The sequence below is a fragment of the Mucor velutinosus genome (genome assembly GCF_035048745.1).
Source record: "Mucor velutinosus strain NIH1002 chromosome Unknown tig00001564, whole genome shotgun sequence".
In the NCBI taxonomy this organism is placed as follows: Eukaryota; Fungi; Mucoromycota; class Mucoromycetes; order Mucorales; family Mucoraceae; genus Mucor; species Mucor velutinosus.
In genome coordinates, this window is record NW_027041906.1 from 1,631,144 (window position 1) to 1,651,475 (window position 20,332).

A 20,332-nucleotide genomic window follows, 5' to 3' on the forward strand; every position below is an offset into this window, starting at 1 on the left:
TTTATCACTAGCGAGCCTTTGACAGTTATAGATAGAATGGGCAGTAAACATTGCAGTTTAAATGCCCCATCTTTTAGATCTATTTAGCCATACTTTTGTCTATGCAAGATACCGAAAAATAGGCTCTCATGAGATTTGAATCGGCAGTTTTAGAATATTTCATCCACATTTGCTTATAAATGCAATCATGGACCATGTTTGCGCAATCCAATGAGCAACCTTCGACCTACATGGATGGCCAATGAAAAGCGTATAATAATCGTCATCGCCTTAAATTGGTAAAAGAAACCCAAAGCGGGTCATTACAGATATAAAAAGAATCAAATCAACTCTAACTCTTTTTTCTTCTTTCTCTTTACATTACATCAACTCGGGCATCCGGTCTTTATATCTTGGAAGAGAATGACGAAAGACACCAATTACACAGAGCATGGGATTTACTCATTTCGAGGTAGATGTGATATGTCCGAAATAACAATTGCATCCAAGCTAATTGCGTGTGGACGTTGAAGCAGATCCGACTACCTTTCAACAGCGCCATCACAACGGCAATTCACAGACAACACAGGACGATGAGGAGAGCCACTTTACAGTAAGTCTATTCTCTTTCAATGGTGAGTACAGTCATCTCATGCATTGTACAGTTACGGGCTGTCGCCTGTGGTCTCTTAATCGGTACATTGATGTGCTTCTCCAACATGTACTTTGGCCTTCAAACAGGATGGATTTCGATGATGTCTCTGCAATCATCACTACTGGGTTTCGCCATGTTCAAGCCCTTCCAACATATGCTAAGACAGAAATTCGGGCCCATCGAAAATGTAGTACTGCAAACAACCGCAGTTGCTACTGCAACCATGCCCTTGGCAGCAGGTACACAAAATGCATGACTCAATGATGTGTGTGATCGCCGCTTACTAATCCGTCTGTCTTTTCTTGTTATTAGGCTTCGTAGGTGTCATCCCAGCGCTAGAATTGATGACCAAAAGCGACAATCCCACTGGAGCCGTTGTATTGAGTGGCTGTCAATTGATACTTTGGTCCCTTGGTGTTGCCTTTTTCGGTGTATTTTTTGCCATTCCATTGCGAAAGGAGACTATTATACGAGAGAGACTCAAGTTTCCTTCAGGTACAGCTACAGCCCAAATGATCAGTCTGCTACATCAACGACAGGACCCAACGCTGATCGATCACACAACCGCCACAAAGAGAGGCGCCAATAGCGCATTGCGTCTACGAAGAAACCAGCGTGATGAGGAGCGTCAGCCCTTGATTCAACAGCAACAGCTGCAAAAGCAGCAGCAGAGATACACAGCGCCTGCTATTTCTCCCGAGGCGCCGGAACAAGAACAGGAATCATTCGAATACAGTTGGTCCCTGAAATTACACGGACTGATCGCTTCCTTCACCGTGTCATCCTTGTACACCTTGTCGTCCTACTTTGTGCCAGCCGTCAATGCTATTCCCATCTTCAACTGGTTCTCGCTTGGCTTCATTGACTTTAATGCGTGGCAATGGTATTTTACACCGAGTTTTAGCTACATTGGACAGGGCATTATTATGGGATTACCGACGACATTATCCATGCTGCTGGGTTGTGTCATTGGTTGGGGCATTTTGTCACCTGCTGCCTATTACGCAGGTTGGGCACCTGGCCCTATCGACGACTGGAAGACGGGCTCCAAGGGATGGATTTTGTGGATTTCCTTGGGAGTGATGATTGCAGAATCATGTGTGTCACTGCTCGTTGTTTTTGTGAGGAGTATTGTCAAGACAGTGCGTCGTAAGCAAGAGGAAGGGTTGTATGCTGTTGCTAGTACTAGCGATGGATCAGCGCAAGAGGAGATGATTGAGCACGTACTCGAGGAGGAAGTGGTTGAAATGGATGCTCCTGTGAGCCAACAAGTGTCCAAAAAAGTGGCTACGATTGGCTTGATCGCCTCCACCATTCTGTGTGTCGTGATGATGCGTGCTGTGTTTGGACCTGAGGCGATGCCTGTTGGCATGACACTTGTCTCCGTTGTCATTGCCATGTTCCTCAGTGTGCTCGGTGTGCGCGCACTCGGTGAAACTGACTTGAACCCTGTGTCTGGTATTGGCAAATTATCACAATGCATTACAGCTACATTGATGCCTGGTGCCATTGTTGCCAATTTGATTGCTGGTGGTATTGCCGAAGCAGGAGCTCAGCAAGCAGGTAAGATTATCTTGTTTTTGGGTATGAGGTGAAACCAAACTGACAACCACATGACAGGCGATTTGATGCAAGATCTTAAAACAGGTCATCTACTCGGTGCATCACCCAAAGCTCAATTCTACGGCCAAATGATTGGCTCTTTCGCAAGCGTTTTCATCACTACCGGCGCCTATTTGCTGTATAGAACTATCTACAGCATTCCTGGGCCTGAATTTCCTGTACCTACTGCTCAAGTATGGCTGGACATGTCTCGACTTGTCAATGGCCATCCATTACCACCTCACGTTTTTGAATTTGTAATTGCTTTTGCCATCTTATTTGCTGTATTTGTATTGGTCAAGGAGCTCTATCCTGATCGTCAAAAGCAAGGTTGGGTCCGTTTTATACCTCAGGGCATTGCGTTCGCCATTGGTATGTACAATCCTCCCAATTTCACCTTGGCTCGTGTGATCGGTGGGCTCATTGTGCATTTCTGGAACAAGTTTTGTAATGAGCCCAAATACAAGCACGAGCAGAATCACCGTGGTCTGCGTGCTTGGGTCGAGCCCTATCGAGCTATTGGTGGCAAGGTGTTTATCGTTGTTGTTGCTAGCGGGTTTGTCCTCGGTGAGGGCACATTTGCTATTGTCAACATGACGATGCGAGCATTTAATGTGCCTCATTTCTAATTTATTTTGCTATATTCCTTCGTATATCCTTTGTACATAGCTCCTTTTTTCTTTTAAATATATATCATACATTATTCCTGTACTTCTGTAATGAATTGTTGCATACTTGTAGACTTGCTCATGATACATCACATGATATTCATTAGCATTGCAGGCTGCAAATGTTGAGGCACATGTCGCTTGTGGAGAGTCATTCAAAATAGTCCATAAACCAGCTGGCTTTTATTGAGAGAAAGTTTATCTTCACTATATATATTGATGGGTTTTACCGTAGCGAAGCGAAGGTACAAAACCATAGTATTCAAGCAGCAAATTCTGGTTTTCATTTCCATTGTTAATAAGCTTACCAACAACATAACACATCAAAATTTGCATGAATTAACTTTACCAAAATCAATATGCCTCCTACTTGAATTAGAAATTGCACAGACTGAAGAACTGGCCTTCCATAAAATTTCACCTACCAAAGATGTAATTTATGTCGTGTAAATAAAGCTTTACAGCAAAACGTAATCATACTTGACAGCTTTCAAGCCTTTATATCTTGAGATATAGACCTTTCTGAGTCACCGGAATGACGCCAAACAATTGTACTTGAGTAGTAATAACTTCCTGGCACCTTTGCTCAACTTTTTGGGAATCCAAAAAACATGGCCAAAATTCAACCAAAAAGCATGAGGTACCCCTCATGGTTTTCATCGAAAATCAAACAATCGCATTTTTCACCTTGAAAATAAAGACTTTTACTATGGCATATACTAAATCAAAATGTTTCTCTCAATCCAAAGCAACCTCTGAAACTACTTTTATAAGGTTTTCATATGCAAAATATGGCTATTTTCGCTAAAAACCTCATTTCAGATTTTACCAAATTTCTCTCTGATTTTATTCAAAACACCTATTTTACTTGGCACCATTGGAAGCGTCTTGAAAAGTACTTCAAGAATGTATTAGGAAGCGTAGGGTGATCATCACAGCTTGTATAGTCGAATATTACAAAATAGATTCTAAAAGTCGAAAAAAGACAAAATCTGTCCAATCTTGAGCAGAAAAACATAAGCTGAGTTGGAATCAATTTTGGCGTCGGCGCTGCTGCTGGCTTACTCAAATGCCTCTCTGATGATGACAATGACGATTGCGATGCTGTTTAAATGGGGATCATGGAATTGAAAGCACAATTGATTAGCTCCAATATTTTTTGGGGAGTTTCGCCCCATAAAGATGTCTTTTGCAATCACAATATCTCAAAAAAAGTCGCTGTAGACCTCACACAAGTCCTGTGTTTACTTATGACCAGCTTTATGTCACCATCTCATTAAGAGCATCAGCAGCAGCAAATGGTATGGCAATCCTACTATCAGAAAATGTCAATTGTGGTGTACAAATGCTGCATAAAACTGAATTTTCTTTCACATCATCTCAATAATAGGCTTCGTTTGATATCAGTCTAAGTAGAAAGGATGCTGAGGGAGATACCCCCTCTCTTTCTCCTGGTGGCTCTAGTATAACCTTTCTTTTTTTTTATTAATTATATCTGACATAAAATGTCTTTGGCGAGAGCCCACAGGGCGACGCCGACATCAAGCGTAGCGAGATAGATCGGCTAGTGTTGATAGAGTCGACAATAGCATACTAGTTGGCATTTCACATTGCGAGAGGAAAGGGTCGGTCCGGATATCAAAATTCAATGTAAGCCAATGAACCTTGATCGACCAACGCTGTAATGGAAATCTAAAATTTCACAAAAATACTGCCAAAGCCATCAATACATCAAACTTTCCTTTTCACATTAGGTAACGTAAAGGGGCTGACATGGAGATTAAAGTGGGATTGCGTGTATACGTGTGTCTATGGATCCATAGATGATATATAGTAGTTTAGATGGATGATTAGATGGATGGATGGATGGAACCACTGTGGATAGAGGCCAGCGTAACTGACTTTTTTTTTTTTGGTTTACATTGTATCGATTAGCCAATATGGAAGCTGTTCAGACATTCGGTCGCAAGGTAATGCTTTGTTTCGAAATTGCTAGAGAAAGAGATGGAGGCAGCATTGACATGACAGGCATGGACGAACAGTATTAAACCAACTTATGCAACATTGTAACCGACAATAGACATGAAATAACGACATTGGCGTGAAAAACAATCCGTCCATTCACAGCCTGGATGAGAGGATTTGATGGATACACATAGACGATACGATACTGAAACGCTTACCAACCTAATTGTCATGTCAGTGCTGCGTTTTCCCACCTTTCTTTTCACTTGCTCTTCATGTAAATTACGTTTGGATTGACATATTTTCTTTTGTTTAGAAAACCGCTACTGCCGTCGCTCACTGCAAGCGTGGTCACGGTCTCATCCGTATCAACGGTTCTCCCATTGAGCTCCTCGAACCCGAGATCTTAAAGTTCAAGGTCTACGAAGTCATCCTTCTTTTGGGTGAAGAGCGTTTCGCCAACACTGATATCAGAATTCGTGTTAACGGTGGTGGTCACACTTCTCAAGTCTACGCCATCCGTCAAGCTCTTGCTAAGGCTATTGTTGCTTTCTACCAAAAGTTCGTTGATGAGGCCGCCAAGAAGGAGATCAAGGAAATCCTTGTTCAATATGACCGTACTCTCCTCGTTGCTGATCCCCGTCGTTGTGAACCCAAGAAGTTTGGTGGTCCCGGTGCCCGTGCTCGTTTCCAAAAGTCTTACCGTTAAATCGGTCAGTATGTATCTCAAAAGAAAGAGAGATCTCTGCATTTTCTTTACACCATTTTTTTACTATTAAAAAAGAAATCAATTTTATATATCTTGGAAATCAAAAAAGCATCTTGTTCCGAATTCCGTGTTGGCTTGCTTCTTGTGCAACGGGCTGCACAGTGTTTATAGTCTTTTGATGTAGTTGTGAGACAAAAGGTAGTGCAATGTCGTCGTCCTCTCCCCCCACTGTTTTGATTTGATTCATGTGTGTTTAGTGCAACTTGACATCAAACAGTGTGCCATCATCAAGTAATTTTGTGCTCTGCTGTTTCTGGTTGATTCACGAGTTGTATTTGCATCACCTGCTAGTCAACAACTACTGCACTTGCGGCTCAGGGCATAACAAGTGGTTTGTGTCTACAAGGTGTGAATCAATGTCAAACCAACAGCATGAAGGGGCGGTTCGCGGGTTTTGAACCCAGCACGTTGAAACCAGATTCACGGTTTTTTTGGTATGTTTTCAAACAAAACGTTCAACTGCAGAACACTATAGCTCAATCAATCCACACGATGAATATGCAATTATTCGCCCCCGAATACTTCTGCTTCTCGGCTTTTCAATGGTGGTATTTTTATATCCGTGGCATATCTAGATGATGTATGCTCCGGACTTGAATTTGAGGCTCCAAGAAACAGCAAAAAAGCTTTGGTCGAAATTCTCATCTTTAATCAGGAAAGCAAAAATTGGACCCAAATAGCATAAAAAAAAGTAGTAAACGATGAATCAAAAGCTTTCTGATTCTTTTGGACCGTTTATTTTCTTGTTATAGATCAGTTTCGCGTATTTTTGTACGTGCTCGTTTGTCAGCTACAGACTGTTCATTAATTGGCTAGTTGAGCGCCTCATAGTGAACAGAGTAGCTTTTGGTAAGATTGACATGAAATTTACGCGTTAACAAGTAATATTTACTAATTCTATTGAGAAAATTGCGCTTATTTTGATGGAGTAAAATTGAAGAAACTACTTTGAATAAAACATTCTCTACTGTAGTACGGGCTAAGTTGGCTTCATCAGTAATTTGGATGCTATAAACTTGTGGATGTCAGTACCTCTAATCAAATTTTCTGTACCAGTGCCACCAAAATTGCTGTCTTGAGGATACATGCCATTACACGGTTCACCATGTGATTTCGGATATTCATCAACGCGTCTTTTTCGACATGGAATAGCTACAGGTATAAGGTGCAGTACTCTGCACTCTTACTCATTCGCATTTCATTGAATTTTGATCATGTTCTTTTCAATCTTAATCTTACACATGATTCGGAAGCTGATTGTAGCATGTGCATCACTTTAACAGCGTTTGAATTACTGTATTGGTGATTATGTAGCATCATTCAAAAATAGTTATTAATACTTTAATTCTGCATTGCATACTTGTATCATACTACAAGCTTGCCGGATACCCACTCTTTTAAATGGACTAAGGATACCAAATTTGAGCCCGAGTTTTTTTTTTTTTTTTTTTTTGTCCTGGATGTCATGTCCTTGCTGTAGCTGATCGAGTCGCGAGTTTCTGTCCAAACTGTCAATTGACGGCAACTCAAATTATTCAGGGGTTCATATACACTACGTCGTGTATCGCCGCAGTTTCTTCTTGGCAAGTACATTATACGCTGAATACTTTCAACTAGTGTATTAATCGTACAATCACACCTCAATCAATATTTGCATGTTCAGAGTTTTCTAACTGGGAGCAGGTTTGAAAGCTATGTTTACTCTGTAAAAAAACCTCAGTCAATTAAAATCTCCATTATAAAATTTACACCCCCATTGAAAAGCAGATATATTACATTCTGATGCAGTAAAACTCGTCTCATGAAATGGCACTAATGTTTACTCTGACCTCTATTTTTTTTTTTTTTTATACCACAAAGACCTATAGTGGATCTACAGCCATGTCCTCGCGTTGGACCCTCGAGCCACCTTGTCCAACTTTTCTGATCCGGCATTCATCGACTGGAAGCTGCGGGTACAGTGTCTCACTTTGGTTTGAGACGATTAATATAGAAACACACAGGGTCCGTCGCAACAGCTTTGGAGAAGAAAGACTATTTTGATAGTGGGGAGGAGAGGAATCGACCAAAATTTCGATAGCATCATGTAGGAGTAATCTGAATCAAGCAACAATGTATCACCAATAACAAGTATCACACTGATAAAAATACAAATATAAAGTTTGCTCACAAATAGAAATGAGGAAATCGACCCCTAAACTGCATGGATACATAAGTTTCGAGTCCTGAACCTCCTGTTTGCGACTTCATATTCAAAAGCGTACTACCGCAAACACTACATTTGGAGGCATTCGTTCGTTCGCTCTGGCAACATGTAATTCGATATACCTTTCAAGACTAAATGCTTGGAAGGCTTAGTTGTAAATGTGTTTATATGCAGGTACTCTTTGGGCGTGTCACGGTTCGAAGGAGACAAACATATGCTGGTCTCAGTCGATGATACCGTGAGCAGCTAACGTAATGGGAAAAGCGGATTTTCCACACCCAACTCCAAAGGTGTAATCGCCAATTTGGGGGGGGTCTAAAATGCACTTCCCTTATCTGTGTGCTATTTTCTTTTTGCACGAATGACCCAGGCTAAACCTTCTTTTTTTCTCAGGCGCAAAGAGTTAGAAAAGGCCATCATTTAGATAAAAGGGGGGTGGAGAACGAGCACATCACCAATAGAATGTGTTTATCTCTTGCCGAAATTGGAAGAATATGCAAAAAGTAAAAGCAAAGAAGCACACAATTGGATTGATTTCAATCTAAATCTCGCAAGAAATGGCCAATTTATCTGGCGTCTTTCATCGATAAAAGACTGTATCATGTAACAAATGATAGTTCCTAGCAGTAGTATGGTTGATATTGGTATTTTTATGATCATTTTGATACGAATAGTGATAGAAACAACACAGGTGACGTATTAGCAGAGAACTCCGTGATTTGATTCACGCCTTGAGCTCAGAAGTTTGATTATTTATTTTGTTGTTCTCTCTTCGCATCTCTTTTTCCCTTTTCTCTCTTCTTTTCTCGCTTTTTATTTTTCCTACAAAATCTCGATAATTTAAATATGTCTACCGTAAGTGCTTGCTTTGTTGGAATCAAACATAGTGAATGCGGCGTAACATCTCTGCGTTTCATTAGGAACGTGAAAACAATGTCTACATGGCTAAGCTTGCTGAACAAGCCGAGCGTTACGATGGTAAGCACGCACACGGAATAAGCATGTCCAGGCGATACTAAACACATGTGTCTCTTTCTGTGTCTTCTTCTTAGAAATGGTCTCCTTCACCAAGGATGTTGCAAAGGTAATTATTTTTAATATTAATTTCATGGAAAGAGATGGAAGGACAACGTGATTTATTTGAGTATCCGAATTTGAATTTTAAATGAACATATTTTTTTTCCTTTATTTAGATGGGTGTTGAGTTAACTGTTGAGGAACGTAATCTCTTGTCCGTCGCCTATAAGAACGTCATCGGTGCTCGTCGTGCATCTTGGAGAATCGTGTCATCCATCGAACAAAAGGAGGAGAGCAAGGGAAACACCGCTCAAGTCGAGAAGATCAAGACTTACCGTCAAAAGATTGAAAACGAGCTCCAAGATGTCTGCAAGGATATCTTGAATGTCTTGTCTGAAAACTTGATCCCTAATGCTCAAGGTGGTGAATCCAAGGTCTTTTACTACAAGATGATGGGTGATTATCATCGTTATCTTGCCGAGTTCCTTACCAGCGAGTCTCGCAAGGAATCTGCCACCCAAGCTCACGAAGCTTACAAGACTGCCACAGAAATCGCTCAAACCGAATTAGCTCCTACTCATCCTATCCGTTTGGGTCTTGCTCTCAACTTCTCTGTCTTCTACTACGAAATCCTTAACTCTCCTGACCGTGCCTGTCACCTCGCCAAGCAAGCCTTCGATGATGCTATTGCTGAACTCGATACTCTCTCTGAAGAATCTTACAAGGACTCTACTCTTATCATGCAATTACTGAGAGACAATCTCACTTTGTGGACTTCTGATTTACAAGAGGGTAAGTTGTGGGATAATAAGTGATATTGGGTCATGGACACGAGAATGATTGTAACATTGACATGGCATCTTTATATATAGAAACTGAAAAGTCAGATGAAGCCAAGGCTGAACCTGTTGATGAATCCAAGTAAATCTGAGAGATGCGCCTCTTTCTTTTTTTTTTACTCAATACTATACATCTTACAGACTTCTTTAAATCACATACAAAACAATCTATAAATCACGCCAAATGCTTTCACGATCACCACTTCTCTCTTCCCCCCTCTTTTTTATTATATACACAGATAAAGTTTAAAAAAAAATCATACTTTGACAACAGAACTACCAATTCAATGTTGTTGTAGCAGGAGCAATTTAGTATCAAAACTCAGTACATGATGAGCATGGTACACATTGCCAGTTCAATCAAAAATTCTCTCTTTATTTTGTGCAACATAACAAAGGCGAGATCTCTCAACATTTAGTGGTGGTTATATGCTGTTCTGCGTGGCGAAGGCGTGAAATAGAATGATGTAGAGAAGCTGCTGTCATGGACGGAATTTCGATCAGAGATTCCTGTACCTGATGGGAAATAAAACTGGTTGAATCGATTTGTTAGAGTAGCCGTATCGCTGCGAGGAGAGGAGGCTGTAGTAGAGACGATAATTGGAGGTGACAATGTAGGCGATAACGACAGTGAGAGCGTGTCATGGCTTGCTTTGTTTCGCTTCGTGCTGTAATGATAAGTGTTCGCGTCAAATACTGGTTTAACTGTGCCTGATTGCTGTTGATGGCATGAATGGCCATTGTTTGTAATCGAAGTGTAAACAGACTCTGAGTAATTTATGTTGTATGTTTTGCCGTCTTGATAGGGTAGCCCCTTATAGTCTGATGGTTTGAATCGTTTTTTTGTAATAATGCCTTCCACATTATAAGCGGATGCATATTGCCCTTGCAAATGTGGCATTAGATCAGCCGAGATCTGTAAGCATGCAAGTTCAGGGCTGGTAGTCGGAGTAGGCAGAAGGTTATTCAGTGCATCATGCTTGTTGTAGTAATTGACAATATGCAAGAAATTGCCATTCACCATAATACGAATTGTTTTCTTGATCAGGCCCTGTTTCTTAAAGTTGTATGTGGTGTTTGATGTAGTTAATGAGCCCACAAGTGCTCTTTCCCTCTGCTGTATCAAAGATATGTTTTTTTCTTCTGTAATATCACTCATCGTCTTCGGTGTTGGGGAATAGCTAGAGTCATTCTCGATGCTCCTAATTTCTCGATTCTCGAGCTCCCTGTAAACAAGAAAGTTGCCTAAAATACGAGATGGACTCCAAAGTAACCCATCGGTCCACCGTTTGATGCCTAGTTAAATATGAATCACCACTGTTAGCTACTGTAGCCATTCAGTGAGCACTAGGAGAGATTAAATTACCAGATGCAGTTTCGTCAAATACGATAGTTGTGCCTGATTTGATTGAGCTACGCTCCCTTTCTATCAATCTCCTGTTTACGGTCGGTAGTAAACCTCTCCTACAGGCTTCAATGACGAGTAATGAATCTGTGGTATTTTCAATGAATCCATGAAAAGTCTTGGTAAATGGCATTTGGCTTCAAATGAACAACAAAGGAAAAGGAAAAGGCAAAAATAAGGGAGCTTTGCAAATGAGCAAGTTGATGGGATTTTACCCAAATATTGTATGTGTATCCCTTGGTTTCTCAATCGTTTGAATCGGGCGTTTCTGTTTGTATTTATTACAGCATGATAAAATCATGTCAAAATCGGTGTAGCCATTTGTTTGTAGTGTATCAAAGTCTCTCTGAGCATTAGGTTTTGATTTATTTCTTTCTGCTCTTTGATGGTTTGTGAAGGCGTTGATTTATACCTTTCTTTTCCCTTACCATCCCTTAATTACATTCATATTGGGTAAATTGTTGTGGTTGTTATAATTCCCATATTTTATATATTGGATAGAACCTGTTTATTATTCGTATGTATGCAACAAGGAGTGTTCTATACATCGTCGCGGAATAACTCTTTGGCTAGTACAGTGATACAAAAATTTGATTGTAGATCAGTATTCTTCATGGGACCATGAGGCTCAATGATATGTACTCGTTAGACTTGGTATGTAAATTTATTACGCATCAACCATTCAAAATGAGGATTTGGTGTTATTCAGTCTGCAAATGAATGTTATCCATAGTTTCTAACGCTTCGATGGAAAGAGCAGAATTAAAAGATCTAAAAAGTTCCACAAATGATTAAATTTCGTTGCTGTTTTCTCCTGACAATTAAGAATAATGATATAGCATTCAATTTGGGATTAAGGGTCGACAACCTTTAAAAATCACACATAAATTGCAAATAATTCACGAGTAAATAGGTTTAGCTTTGCCTTGCTCTGGGTCATGTAAGCATTTTTGTTGACATTCTAATTTTGAAGCCACAAGCTCGGAAACGATTTCCGGTGTAAGCATTTCTATTTCTCGGAGAAGACGAACAATGTGGAAAACACGATTATGCATTTGACAAGATGAGCTCGTTACTTTGTACCACTCTGAAGATTAAGCTCCCTTCTACTGTATGGGTTACACTCGAGAACTAGCAGGATCTATTTAGATCTGTTCCGAATGAATCATTTATTCTTAATTTAAAATGTTTGCTATGATGCATAGTTTAAGGGGTGATTTTATTGCTTTGTATACCTAAATCAAATTCAGTGTATTTAATGAAGAATACGTGGATTTATTGTCGGTAACACATTCAAAAAATCAGCAAATTTGGCAAACTTGAATAATCAGGACATGCGATAGTGCTTTTTCAATCCGCAATGCGCTTCTTGTGAGCTCCCCACAGCATCTCATTAAAACTAGGATAACCTGCCAATCATTTCATTCTCCGAATCACTTTTTTTCTAATTTCTGATAAAATTGCGACTTGATTGATCTATTTTGTCAGATTCGACTATAGAAGTTGTAATGATCATATTATGCTTCCTTAAGCTGTCCCTGGTGGTAGGGCGAAGTGGTAGAACTCCCGTATGCCAACGGGAGGATCCCCGGTTCAAATCCTGGTGAACGCAAGTTGTCTGAATTTTTGACGTAGTACTGATGTCCTCGTTTGGTGTTTTGTATTCTTATCCATTCTCTATTTTTGACGATTTCCGCAAGATTGCATTGGCTCTAGGTTTCGCACCTTATTAGTAGTAGATTTCTTTCCCAACTTAGTTCAAAATTTCTTATTCCCCTTCATTGCAGACATTGGGTCCACCAACAGTCTTTTCTATCCCTCAGTATGACATTTAAAGGACTTTAAATAAAACCTGGAGCTCGACTCCCCTACAAAAAAATGCTTCCTTAAGCTTTCTTAATGTACTTTCCAAGGCGCATCTAATAGTGCCAATTGTAATAGAAGTTCAGAATAAACTTATCGAGAAGTTTTAGAAAATATGAAATAGGGTTTTTGGCGAAAATGTTGAGATTTTGTATATCAAGATCTCTCAAACAAAGTTTCAGGGGATGCTTTGGATCGAGAGACACACTCTAACTTGATATATGCCTTAGTAAAAGTCTTCATTTTTGAGGTCAAAAACACGGTCGTTTGATTTTCGATGAAAACAATGAGGTATCCCTCATGGATTTTGGGTCGATTTTTGGCAATCCTAAAAAATTTGAACAAAGATGTCAGAAAGTTAGAGCTAGACGAGAGCAATTGTTTAGCACTATTCTGGCAGTTTAAAACCGCTTCTAACACGAGAAATTGTTGCTTGAAGCGATTTAAATTTTGCTGTGTTTTGCATGCTTTCAAGTAGTAAGAGCTATTGCTAGCATGCTGTATGCCTGCGTTGGAGCTGCTCTCATTGATATAGATGTGGATCATCCTAAAATAGTCAAATCCATGGCTAAAGGTCGTATATACATAGAAGGTTACCATAAAATGAAATCGCATTGATTTGCCAACCATAGTTTAAACGACATCTTAGCTGCATGTACTGTACTATGATTAGTTTAGTATTAAAACGACGTTTTTATTAGAATTTGAAAATTAAATGAGATGATATTAAAGATGCAATATGGATTGAAAGGATGTAATGAATAATTACGAGATTTAGACAAGCACATGACCCTTGGCATTTTGACGAAGAACACGACGCTGAATTTTACCAGAAGCTGTACGAGGAAACGATTCAACAATTACGATGCCTCCGCGCAAGCGCTTCTCATCTGAGAGGCGGTTGTCGGCATATTCTTGCAGCTCTCTTTCGACTTGCTCAGTGTACTTTTCACCATCAACCAAATGCACATACGCACGAGGAAGCTCAGTGGTAAATTCAGGGTAGTAAACACCAATGGCGGCACAATCGGCCACCTTGGGATGAGTCATCAAGACATTCTCAATATCACTAGGATAGATGTGATGGAGATGATACTTGATCAAGTCCTTGGCGCGATCAACGTAGTAGAATATTTCATTTTCATCACATTTGACAAGATCACCAGTATGCAAGTAACCGTCGGCGTCGAATGTACTAGCAGTAGCCTCAGGGTTTCTGTAATAGCCACGAGCAACAGTTGGGCCCTTGACCCATAGCTCACCCATTTCACCAGCTGGGACATCATTACCATCATCGTCGACCAATCTTGCAGAGAATCCGGCGGCCAGATAGCCAATACCATTTGCCTCTGTGATTTCGGGAGTGTTATCGAAAATACCAAGAACCTCAGTCATGCCGTAAGCATTCATAGTAAGAAGACCAAGGCGCTCCTTCACGGTAAGTGTAACCGAGTTATCGAGAGCAGCACCACAGCAAATGACACACTTGAGAGAAGAAAGATCATAGTCATTGGCAATGCTGTCCTTGGCCAAGGCAGCAATGATGAAAGGTTGAGTGGTGGTCATTTGGATCTTGAACTTTTCGATAGCAGCACATAATTTACGTAAAGTATAATGAGCCATTACATAAGTTGTGAGACCAAGATAGATGGATAAGTGCATCACAGCCAAAAGAGAACTAGCATGATGGTACTCAGTATACGCGAGAATATTCATATCCTTAAAGTTCCAGTCGTCCTTGAGGAAGATACTGTTTAAGATATTGTTTTGAGTCATCTTAACGGCCTTCTTTCTCCCAGTTGTACCGGATGTAAAGTAGAGAAATGCGGGATTATTGACCATTTCTTCTTCAGTAAACTCGAGAGGCGTAGCTAACTCATTTCCTTGTAAGATAGTTTCATTGACAGTGCGAATGTCGCCAACAGCGATATCACCAAAGAGCAAAATGTTGGATTCGGGAAGACCAACAAGTTTTGCAGCAGCAAGTGAGTTTTCAAGAGTATCCTTGTGAGCAATCAGTACTTTGGCTTGAACAGTATCTAGATCAGCTGCGATCAAATCAACACTGGACATTTGATCAATAGCTGCAGCAATACCACCTGGAATGGAACGATACGTTAGTTTTTATACTGCAAATCAGGAACAAGTCTATCTTACCAGCACACACAGCACCGTGCAAGACAATAGGATAATCAACTTGGTTAGGCGAACAGATAGCTACAACATCACCCTTCTTCAGATCAAATTCACGAATGAGGCCAGCAGCAGCCTTAAGGATTTGAGTCTCTACTTGACCATATGTCAAACTCTTGCTTGTATCTTCAATGTCGACATAGATAAGCTTGTCCTTGGGGACTTGATTGTCGTTGTGGAACAAGACATCAAAGATACTTGTGACTTTAGGGATATGCTTTTCAGGGTACTTTGATACGTAGACCATGCTTCAGTGAATGTATTTATATGTATGTTTGAATGAAAAGAAGATTAAATGATAACAGTTGGCAAATTTTGCCTTTTTTATATGATTTATATAGTATAACCCCAGAAGACGGATGTCCGAAGCTCTAAATGAAGCACTACACCTTTAGCTGTTTTTAGTAAGCTCATCACTGGTTGTATCATAGGTAATTTGAAACATAATCCTGATTAACCAAATGTCAAGGATTAAAAATAACGCCATTGAATACCGCTCTACGGTTAGTGCAAATGATGCTACAGGTTGACAGAAAATTGAAGTAGATCAGTCGATCTATTTTACAGAATATCCATACTTTGTGCTGTCAGGATCAAAGAGTGTTCTGCTCGCTCGATAGTGCAACATGAATAAAGTTCAGCTGCTGGGACAATCGTATTTTGTTTTTCCTCTGCCTTCAGATACCTTTCAAAGTATTCCACTCTGCTCTTAAAAGTGGCAAATTGGATGCATGTTTATCTATTATTAAGCGGTTTTGCAGCCCTAGAAACTGTACAGTTTACTATTATAAATCTTATACATCAATGGCCGTTCTAAATCAGTTGATCTACTTCGGTTCATTTTAATGTAAAGAATATATATTAAAGCAAGGATCTTATCAAGTCTTATCGTATGTAAATCTCGGTAAAACAACGTAAAAATGAGGATTCTTCTCACATTGGCTGTAGTACATACGATGGGCACTTTTGAACATTGGAATACCACATGTATAACCTTGCTATACATGTCAAGTAGTTCGCCGTACACGAAATAATAGGTTCAAGTAGTTCAGGATTTACGATTAGCAAGGCCCCTACAGAAATTAAGCTACCATTTGTCACTTTCTATTGAGATATCAGATCATGATCCGTAAAATCGAACATCTACGAGTGCACCAACTGGGAAGGGTCGAGGTGATGGAACGCTTCGGTGAAACTATTCATCCTTCAATCATAAGCTTGATTCGGGAAAAACATTTTCAGCACATCCTTGACTCTGCTAGCAAATATCTGCTCATAACGTAAATATAGATACATTTGTACATGTACGACAAATATACATTTTAGCAAAGGCCCACTGTGGAGCCAAAGAAACGTTTCCCATTGCCCTTTTTGATACATCAAAAGCTTCGTCCTAAATGCGTATTAGCTTGCTGTAAAATCATCGACATTTTGAATAAACATGCGGGGATTTCCAATGCCAAGTGCATTGCTCGCTAGATATGTAGACATTCTGGCTAGCTCTAAACGGAGACAACGGACGAGATCTCGGTTACAATCCGCGTTCAGATTGGCACAAGCTTTAAATATTGATTGTCAGTGAAATGCCGTAATACAAGAGCATACTTTGTACGCACAGTAATTTAAGGCTTTCATTATAAGAAAAATGAGATGTTCGTTGTAGTATTCTTCTCTTTTAAATTGATACAACTATACAAATGATTTTCGAATCTAGCCTACCTGCAAGAGAGTTTCCTCACATTACCTTGTCAAATCTTTTGTTTGAAAATAACAGCAAGTTTAGACCAAATCAACCATGCTACATCGATGCGGAAGACCGTTCTCAGCTAATCACCTTTGGGCAAGTAAAGGACATTGCATATAAGTTTGCTGCCGGTATCCAGCGCAGATTTCCCAATTTCAAAAAGGGAGATGTAATCGCTTTTTACGCTGGAAACAACGTAAGATTCCGCTGATCGTAAAGAGCATGTCATGTAGGCTAATGCAAATGCAAACAATAGCTGACTTATGCTGCTGCTGTTCACTCTCCCGTAATTATTGGCAAGTCGCATTACAACTCTTAGTCGCTCCTATATAATAATACGGCATTCTATAGGTGGTGTTGCAACTACCGTTGATGCCAGTACTGATGTCGAATCAGCTGCGGTCTGTCTGAGCACTGTCGATGCCAAGATAATCATCGCCAGTGTTGATACCATTGACAATGTTTTGAAAGCGGCCAAAATTGCTGGTATATGTTCAAGCAATATCTTTGTATTTGGAGATGAGGATGTGCAAGGTTGCTTGTCATTCAACAAGACCTTCTTGGATCACAATGACAAAGTTGTTCCCGCTTTATGGACTCCTGAAGAGCTTGCAACAGCTCCATGTTACTTGTGTTTTACTTCAGGTACTACCGGAAAGAAGAAGGCAGTGATATTAACGTAAGATTTCAGCAGCATCAATTTGCTCGTACCAATATACTCATTCTTTCTCCAGGCACAAATCTTTGACTAGTGCTCTCCTTTTAAAGGACGATTGGAATTTTGATAAGGTTAATATGCTTACCCACACAGATTTCCATCATGTCAGTGCCCTTTTAATCACTATCCACATGAACCTGTTTCATGGTTGCACTACCTACATTCTCAAGGAATACTCTTTTGAAAAGATGCTGTTGGCTATTCAAGCCTGCAAGATCCATGTCATGGCTACTCAACCATGGATTGCCGCTGCAATGGCAAAAGAACCTATTCTCGATGAGTATGATCTCTCTTCTTTCCAATTAGCTGTCGTTGGAGGCTCTTGCATTGACAAAGCTGTTTGTATGACTTTTCACAAACGCCTTAATGCAGCCATCGTTTCAGCATATGGCATGACGGAATGCTTAAATTTGCTCGAGTCAAGTGTCATTGGGACCCTTAAAGGTAATGGCTCACGGATGTGATGTGAGTGTGCATGAAACTGAATTTGCTATTTACTCCAAGGTGAGCTCGGTACGCTTTCAGCAGGCTTTTCTGCTAAGATTATCGATGAAAATGGCAAGCGTAAGTAGCATCTACAGGCGGGTTTCTAGGGGCACCGTATGAATATTTACCTACATAATAGTATTGGGATACAACCAACCAGGAGAGTTGTGTGTTAAAGGTCCCACTTTGACTCCAGTTAGTATCAATATCTTTTCTTGTAGAGAACCAAACTAATTAATAGGTGCTAAAAAGGGATATTACAATAGTCCAGAAATCAATGCGCAAGCCTTTGATGAGGATGGATTCTTGCACACCGGTGATCTGTTTCAAATCAGTGAAGATGGTCAAGTAACATTTATTGATCGCATAAAAGATATTATAAAGTACAGATATCATCATGTAAGTAATAGTAAGCAGTGTTTTTGTAAGAAGCAAGGTCATGTTTACTGACCCTACTGTGTATAACATACAGATTCCACCTCAAAATATCGAAAATGTTTTGGTATGTACGAATCGTAACGATAGCATCTTGGGATGCATCTGACAATGCTTTATAGATGCTTCACCCTTTGGTCACAGATTGTGCTGCTATTGGCATCTATTCTGAAGAGGAAACAAGCTGGGCTCCTAGAGCTTTTGTTTTGCTATCAGAAAACAGTAGAGATCACGACGAGATAAAGAAAGAAATCATTGCTTTAGTCAACGAGAAGCTTCCAGACCATAAACAGCTACGAGGTGGTCTTTTTATTGTAAAAAAACTGCCAAGAACTTCAACTGGTAAAGTTGAGCGTCGCACACTCCGTTTGCCCAATATCGATGAATGGCTGTATTAGACAATTCTACACCATCTAAAGATAGCTGTAGTAATAATGCTTACATGCCCTTTGCTCTTGTGGCAAACAAGATAGTCAATCGTCAGTTAAGCATTCATCTATTTCTTTCACTCCAAATGCTTTATATATCATGACATAATAAATTTATAGTCCATAGACACTTTTACAGCCCTAATATAATGTAAGCTAAGTTGCCAGGCTAACAACAGTGCTATGTAATCTGCCACCTACTACTTTCCTTCATGATTAAAGGGCATTGAGATTGCCAGCCGGCCCCACCAGCCGCCAAAATTCATTTCAACTCAGGCTCTTAATGTGCTCCAGATTGGACAGATTTTGATAGTTTTTCGACCTGATTGAGTTATTCTTTAAGATTCGACTATATAAAGCGAGATGATCAGCTTGTACTCCCTAATACTGTGCCCGTGGTGGTAGGGCGAAGTGATTAAGCATCCAGCATGCCATCTGGATGATCTCGGTTCAAATCCCAGCGAACGCATTTTGATTGATTATTTACGGCCGTACTGATATCCTCGTTTGGTGAATGTTCTCTTATCCAGTATCTCTGTATGACAACTTAGCATGACTGTATTGGCTCTAAGTGCCGCACCTTATTTGCAGTAGATTTCTTTCCCAACTTAGTTCAAAGATATCTTATTCCCCTTCATTGCAGACATTGGGTCCACCAACAGTCTTTTCTATCACTCAGTATGACATTTAAAGGACTTTAAATAAAACCTGAAGCTCGACTCCCCTACAAAAAAAATAAGAAAGAAAATGCTTCCTTAAGCTTTCCTGGAGTACTTTTCAAGATGTATCCAATGGTACCAAGTAATATAAATGTTTTGAATAAACTTATCGAATGATCTATGAAAATATGAAAAGAGGTTTCTGGCCAAAATATCGAGATTTTACATATCAAAGTCCCACAAAGATGATTTCAGAGGTTGCTTTGGATCGATAGAAACATTTTGATTCAAGATATACCATAGTAAAAGTCTTCATTTTCAAGATCAAAAATGCGATCGTTTGATTTTCGATGAAAGCCATGAGGGGTACCTCATGCTTTTTGGCCAATTTTTGGCCATGTTTTTTTTAGGTCCCCAAAAAGTTGAGCAAAGGTGTCAGAAAGTAACTGTTAGGTGAGAGCAATAGTTTGGTGCCATTCTGACAGTCTAAAACGGCCTTGAACGCCAGAAAACGCAGCTCAAATGCGCTCGATTTTTGGTGTATTAGGCACACTAAGGACTAAAAAACGGGAAATACCAGTATGCTGCTTGCCCGTATATGATGAAACTACGTTTATATGGATGTAGAGCATCACATAAGAATTAGATCCACAGATAATATGAAGGGTTACTATGTGTAAGTGGAGGGTCAACATGAAAGT

General features: G+C 39.9%; 6 protein-coding genes across 6 annotated transcripts; 4 read left to right on the forward strand and 2 right to left on the reverse strand.

Moving 5' to 3' along the window:
* Positions 1 to 402: 402 nt before the first annotated feature.
* Positions 403 to 2,865, forward strand: ATC70_010822 (uncharacterized protein; the record flags this gene model as incomplete). Its single annotated transcript, XM_064830028.1, has 5 exons — positions 403 to 451; positions 516 to 592; positions 645 to 873; positions 947 to 2,197; positions 2,255 to 2,865. 5 exons carry the CDS (start codon positions 403 to 405, stop codon positions 2,863 to 2,865), a joined length of 2,217 nt encoding a protein of 738 aa, XP_064682530.1.
* A 1,979-nt stretch (positions 2,866 to 4,844) lies between these two features.
* Positions 4,845 to 5,578, forward strand: ATC70_010823 (uncharacterized protein; the record flags this gene model as incomplete). The annotated part of the gene is made up of 2 exons (XM_064830029.1): positions 4,845 to 4,874; positions 5,186 to 5,578. The coding sequence occupies 2 exons, from the start codon at positions 4,845 to 4,847 to the stop codon at positions 5,576 to 5,578; spliced, it is 423 nt and encodes a 140-aa protein (XP_064682531.1).
* A 3,112-nt stretch (positions 5,579 to 8,690) lies between these two features.
* On the forward strand, positions 8,691 to 9,786 carry ATC70_010824 (uncharacterized protein; the record flags this gene model as incomplete). The annotated part of the gene is made up of 5 exons (XM_064830030.1): positions 8,691 to 8,699; positions 8,765 to 8,822; positions 8,897 to 8,928; positions 9,038 to 9,653; positions 9,734 to 9,786. 5 exons carry the CDS (start codon positions 8,691 to 8,693, stop codon positions 9,784 to 9,786), a joined length of 768 nt encoding a protein of 255 aa, XP_064682532.1.
* A 329-nt stretch (positions 9,787 to 10,115) lies between these two features.
* Positions 10,116 to 10,859, reverse strand: ATC70_010825 (uncharacterized protein; the record flags this gene model as incomplete). The annotated part of the gene is made up of 1 exon (XM_064830031.1): positions 10,116 to 10,859. One exon carries the CDS (start codon positions 10,857 to 10,859, stop codon positions 10,116 to 10,118), a length of 744 nt encoding a protein of 247 aa, XP_064682533.1.
* A 2,883-nt stretch (positions 10,860 to 13,742) lies between these two features.
* On the reverse strand, positions 13,743 to 15,408 carry ATC70_010826 (uncharacterized protein; the record flags this gene model as incomplete). The annotated part of the gene is made up of 2 exons (XM_064830032.1): positions 13,743 to 15,067; positions 15,126 to 15,408. The coding sequence occupies 2 exons, from the start codon at positions 15,406 to 15,408 to the stop codon at positions 13,743 to 13,745; spliced, it is 1,608 nt and encodes a 535-aa protein (XP_064682534.1).
* Positions 15,409 to 16,858: 1,450 nt separating this feature from the next.
* On the forward strand, positions 16,859 to 18,942 carry ATC70_010827 (uncharacterized protein; the record flags this gene model as incomplete). The annotated part of the gene is made up of 9 exons (XM_064830033.1): positions 16,859 to 17,101; positions 17,162 to 17,223; positions 17,285 to 17,584; positions 17,640 to 18,067; positions 18,128 to 18,187; positions 18,249 to 18,304; positions 18,362 to 18,508; positions 18,582 to 18,611; positions 18,667 to 18,942. 9 exons carry the CDS (start codon positions 16,859 to 16,861, stop codon positions 18,940 to 18,942), a joined length of 1,602 nt encoding a protein of 533 aa, XP_064682535.1.
* Positions 18,943 to 20,332: the final 1,390 nt, after the last annotated feature.